Source organism: Poromitra crassiceps, assembly GCF_964638095.1.
Source record: "Poromitra crassiceps genome assembly, contig: HAP1_SCAFFOLD_629, whole genome shotgun sequence".
NCBI lineage: Eukaryota > Metazoa > Chordata > Actinopteri > Beryciformes > Melamphaidae > Poromitra > Poromitra crassiceps.
This window is the reverse complement of record NW_028151779.1, coordinates 29,279-35,000: the sequence shown is the minus strand read 5'-3', so window position 1 is coordinate 35,000 and position 5,722 is coordinate 29,279. Positions and strand designations below refer to the sequence as shown.

At 45.1% G+C, this 5,722-nt stretch overlaps 1 protein-coding gene across 1 annotated transcript in view; it reads right to left on the bottom strand.

Moving 5' to 3' along the window:
- LOC310771418 (transmembrane protein 132D-like) overlaps positions 1-4,853 on the bottom strand; it is a gene marked incomplete at both ends in the record, with an annotated part of 61,507 nt that extends 56,654 nt beyond the window's left edge. Inside the window, 3 exons of the mRNA XM_083664034.1 lie at positions 1,626-1,714; positions 4,184-4,406; positions 4,770-4,853. Of these exons, the coding sequence (XP_083520160.1) occupies positions 1,626-1,714; positions 4,184-4,406; positions 4,770-4,853 (396 nt within the window). The remainder of the gene's footprint in view (positions 1-1,625; positions 1,715-4,183; positions 4,407-4,769) is intronic.
- Between the last annotated feature and the right edge of the window lie 869 nt (positions 4,854-5,722).

Sequence of the window (5,722 nt, the reverse complement as noted above, 5' to 3'; positions counted from 1 at the left end):
ACTTGTTTATAGCTCGTGAGAACAGCGTATTTGTTTACTGCCATTTCTGCATCCACTTATAAGACCTTGAATAGGTAAACATAATATACATACATGTTACATGTAAATGAGACCAAATCAATGCTTTCAGGCAGAGTTAACAGGCTATATATCTCATTAGTTTGATTTCCTCTCAACAGTAAAACAATAATACACATTTTGTAATAATACAAAAATATCAGCCCGGCCCGGCCCGGCCCGTGACATTCAGGCCCGAGCCCGCCGCGAGGCTCAACGTTATCACAATATGACAACACATCTCTCTCTCTCTCTTTGTGCTGTGCATGCTGCGCTGCGGGGGCTCTAAACTTGACAGCCACGGCCGCTCTGTGACTGCTGTTCTCCCCCTCTTACATAGTGTACTGTACACACACACACACACACACACACACACACACACACACAGGCGTGCGCACATGCTTCGACTATGATGCGTCTGCAATCACTACCGTAGCCTATCAAACTCCTCCAACTTGTCACAATAAGACATAGGACATGGACAAGAGAACCATCGTTAAAGATTATGTCACTCAAGCATATCGAAATTAAAAGAGCAGACTTAGGGGACATTCAGACCCAAAGTGTTTTTGGAGCTGCCAGCGTCTTTCTGCAATTCATTCTCTATGTAAGGATGCGCTAAACGTGCTCCTCTTTTAATGAACGCACCTGGCGTTTCAGCGCTGGTGGCGTCTGTTGTTTTTGGAGGAGCGCTGTGTGGGCGTTTTAAAGCTGAAAAAAGTTGAACATTAGAGGAAAAGCACCCTGCTCGTCTTTTCCTCTTCTCCTACCTTTTCTCCTCCTGAGGGATTTTCAACCTCCGCTGCTGCCAGAATTGGCAATAATCTGGCTTTCGTGTTGACAGTGAACAACATCAAACAGACAAAACTAGCTGGCTACCGTCCTTGTGGTCGTTGTGTTCTGATCTGTACTGCACGCGACTGCAGGGGAAAACAAACGGAGCGCAAAAAAACGCTCCGTGCGCTGTGTTTTGTGCACAATGGAAGCGCTCTCAACATGATTTTCATAGCGTTCTGACTGAAAAAAAAACGCTTTTGGTGTGAATGTCCCCTTACCGTTTCGCTGCATTGACTAACGTTAGTGTCCTCACAATGTACAGTATGGCCGAATGGGTTCGTTTTCAACAGTTTTAACGAGGTTGAAATGTTTCCAGTATTGAGCTTTCCCTACTGCATTGGGGGGGGACCCTCGCTAACTTTGTTCTTATGTCCATCTTGTTTCTCTCTCACGACACGGTCACACACGGCTTGTTTTGTTGTCATCGTTTTTTGACATGGACGGCACACGGACTGAGTGGAAAGTTACAACATGTCACATGACATGTGAGTGGCAGACTAACATCACGTGAGGGTGTGTGTGTGGGGACGGTGTGTGTGTGTGTGTGTGTGTGTGTGTGTGCGTGTCTTATGCGCTCCTCCTCTTCTTTGTCTGACTGCTCTGCTCACTCTGCTGCTGTGTAAAATTAAGCGAGTAATATAACTTTATTTTATTTAACTATTGAAACGGGCCCGAACCCGGCACGGGTCCGAGCTAGGTATTGGTCAGCGGCCGGGGACCCGCGAGGGTACCCTCGGGCGTGAGGGCACCCTCGGGCGTGAGGGCACCCTCGGGCTTGTGAAGGTGCAGCCAGTGAAGGAGTAGATAAGAGCTGCAGCATCTAGGTCATAAAAGGAGATGAGACCCCCCTCATAATCCACAAACACCCCGACCTTCTGAGGCTTCGTCTTCAGAGAGAGGACAGAGCAAGCGTCAAGGACAGAGCAAGCGTGAAGGACAGAGCACGCTCCGTACTCATTTCCATTCCTCATCCTTATAGACCAGTAGCGATTCTCGAGGCTCAGTATGACGTCTCTCCTCCTGTTGCACGACCCTCTGGCCACTCCAAACTCCCAGTCAGTCTTCCCTTTAACCTGAACCTCATAGTAAAACCTTCCTGAAGAGAAGCTCTGCTTTCCTAAGACAGAGGCATAATCAGAAAATCTCTCTGGGTTGTTTGGGAGAAGCTTCCATACATATTTTACACCACATCTTACTTGTTCCCCATCAGTGGACAGTGGACAGAGATATAATGATTATTTTCTATCGCTCATTTATAGAGTATCCTCAGTTGTTGTTTTATTGCTTGGTTTTTCTCATTGTCAATCGCTAACAAGAACAAACTAAATAAGATTGTTAATATGTCTAGCAAGATTGTAGGCCAACAACAACTTAGCATGACGCGGCTCTGTGAGTCTCGTGTAATCAGGAAGGGGAGGGCAATCCTTAGTGACACATCACACCCTCTCAGCGCTGAATATAAACTGTTGCCATCAGGACAGAGGTACAGGGTACCGCCTTTATGGACCTCCCGTGCCCAGAGATCTTTCATACCATCCAGTATTGGTCTGCTTAATAAGCTCTGAACACACGAGCTCTTGTAATTTATTTATTTACTTTTTCCACTGGGGTGGGGTTGGTGTGAAGAACTTTGTGATCATATCCGTTGTTATTGTTTGACGTATTGTCGTCGCATTGTGTTGTACTGTACTGTATTGTATCTTGTCTGTACTGTATCGTCTTGTCTTGTGCTGTGTTTTGTCTGACTGCTACAGATGCAGGACAACTTCCCGAAAGGACAAATAAATACTACTACTACTACTACTACTACTATCATTAAAAAGAAACCTGGGCTGCGTTCCAATACCCATACTTGTACTTCTTTCTTGTAGTATGTACTGCCGCTGCCCTCACAAAGTATGGATTGTAGTGTGTAGCATGCATGCAAAATGCATACTATTGGGACACACTACATCTGTCGTCACGTGAGCTTCCTGAACTCTGACCTCTTGCTCACTTCCGCCGACGTCCGCAGCGCCACATTTGAGTTTTGTTTTTTTGTTTTTTTTTGTTTTTTTTATTCAATAAACAAAGTCTGGCAGTAACAAACAGTACATTATACAAAAAATGCAGACTAAGCATTTACAAAATTGGAACAGACAATCAAATAAACAAATTGCTGTTATATTGTAATGTATGTTGTTGTTTCTAATAAACTGATGTGATGATACTTAGTCTCATTCTTAACAGTATAATAACGTGCATATTTCGGTCAGTGTTTTTATCATAGTTATTGACGTGTTCACGGCATCATGGAGGTGGGCATGGATTATACACGCAGCTCAGTCAGTGCGACGTAACTCCAGTAGGTGGCGGTAATGCACAAAAAGTTGTTTGCCAACCGCCATAAAACATTAGAAGAAGAAGAAGAAGAAGACATAACTTCCGCTGCGCAAAGGATTGTGGGGAAGATTGGCTGGCGCAGCATGCATCGATCCATACTCCGAAATAGGAGCTGATGTAGTACAACATCCTGGTACTCTTGGCATACTGCATCTGACATACCTACTATGTCAGGGAGCTGAGACTGACGTTGGGTTGGAATTGAAATGGTCATACATGCTAGAATAGCCTACTACATCTAAGCAATTTAATATGGGATCACCTGCACACAGGCGATCCCATATTAAGATGATTCATTTCTAGGCTACTCCTGCATTTTGCAGCTGCAACTGTGTTGCTTTTGGCCTGTATGATGTGATTGAACTTCCTATTTCCAGCATCATTATATGAAATATGGAGATATGCGACTCTGCTGACAATAGCCTATATATGTGACCACAAAATAGGCTATTTTTTATAAATGAAATCTATAAAAAGAATAGAAACCGCACACTCTGGCTCCGATGCAATGAATTTAATAGACGGACAACGTTTCGGCCTGGTGGCCTTTGTCAAGTCATGTACTATGACAAAGGCCACCAGGCCGAAACGTTGTCCGTCTATTAAATTCATTGCATCGGAGCCAGAGTGTGCGGTTTCTATTCTTTTTATAGATTCTTGTCCGTCACCGGCACCTCGCTGAGATTTTATGGTGTGCATTCTCTCCATTTTTGACATAAATGAAATCTATGCCCGCACGTACCGTGTCGATTCAGTTCAGAAGCATTTTTTTATTTTATTATCATTCTTTTTTTTATTGATTAGCCTATAGGAATTATTCAATCAGTGCGACTAAACACATCATGAGATCATTATTATTCATAGGGCCTAAATGGTCTATATTGCCTACTAAATAGTATGGAAGTACAGTATGGGTATTGGAACGGGCCCCTGGACTCGGGATTTGCTGTATCAGGATCCAGAGTCACATCCACTGCATACTGCTGGGCCCTCTTCAGCTCAACAACCACATGCAGCTTCTCCATCTCTTTCCTGAGATTCTCCTCCAGCTGTGCCACAGCGCTCTTCACAGTCCCACATGATGAGTGATGGACATTGACCTCTGTCCAGTCCTTGGTGTGTGGAGGAGTCTTCAGGGATGGGAAGATTTGGAGCAGGTGGAGGTTGGCTTCAGTGTGTGAGAGCTGCTCCAGCTCAGCGGTTAGCTTCATCAGCTCAGAGATTTCCTGTTCCAGCTCTTTGACGAAGCCTTCACCCTGTTTCTCAGTTATTCTCTGCTTCTCTTGGAACATCTCAATGAGCTCAGCCTGGCCTCTCTGTATCAGAGCAGTGAAGACCTGCACACTGTCCGTGAAGACCTGCACACTGTCCGCTATCTCTCTGTCTGCATCTTCTTTGCTGAGCTCTACTGACTGTTTGATCTCCTGAATCTTCAGTTGTCTCTCCTGGATCATCTGCCGAATTTCAGCCTCTGTCTTAGGCCTACTACTCACTGCCTTCCTGAACTGAGCAGCCATCCCAGATATGAAAGTATTGACATGCAGCTCAGGTCGCGTGAAGAACACCTTATTACACATGGGGCACCGGCATGGGGCATTAACATCCCAGTGCTGAGTGATACAGGTTTTGCAGAAGTTGTGTCCACATGGTGTCGAGACGGGATCAGTGAACACATCCAGACAGAAGGCACAACGAAACTGCTCTTCAGATAGGAGACAGCTGGCAGCAGACATCTCTAGACAATCAAACCAAAAGTGAAAGTGAAATACACCGAGTCGTCTATTTTATAACCTCAGCAGGGAAGGATTTATGACATCACTCACTGATGACATCACAAGTGCTTGAGTGACATCACTGATGTCATCGTCACCGATGACATCACAATAGCTCGAGTGACATCACTGGTGACATCACAATTGCTCGAGTGTGAATGTGCTGCCTTCAAATGAAAGTCGTTAGTGAACTCGTTACAAGACCGGGGAGGATTAACGGAGGAGCCCTTCACGAAGGTGAAGGTGTGTTGCTCAGGAGGGATGAGGAGCAGAGGAACATGAGACGAGGTGCAACAGCAAAGATTGAGGAGGTGTGAGAAACACCGCAAACTTGAAAGAAGAAGAAGAACCAGGTCTAGAGTGAGACCATCCAACTGTGAGAGGCAGCAATGTGCTGCAAGGCATCCAGTCTGCCGGAAAGCCATTAGAAGAAGTTACAAGACCGGAAGTCATGTACAGTAGTACACAACATGCTTGGCCTTGAAGTGGTCACGTCAGGAGCATGATATATTCTGTGAAGTCATGTACAGTAGTACACAACATGCTCGGCCTTGAAGTGGTCACGTCAGGAGCATGATATATTCTGTGAAGTCATGTACAGTAGTACACAACATGCTTGGCCTTGAAGTGGTCACGTCAGGAGCATGATATATTCTGTGAAGTCATGTACAGTA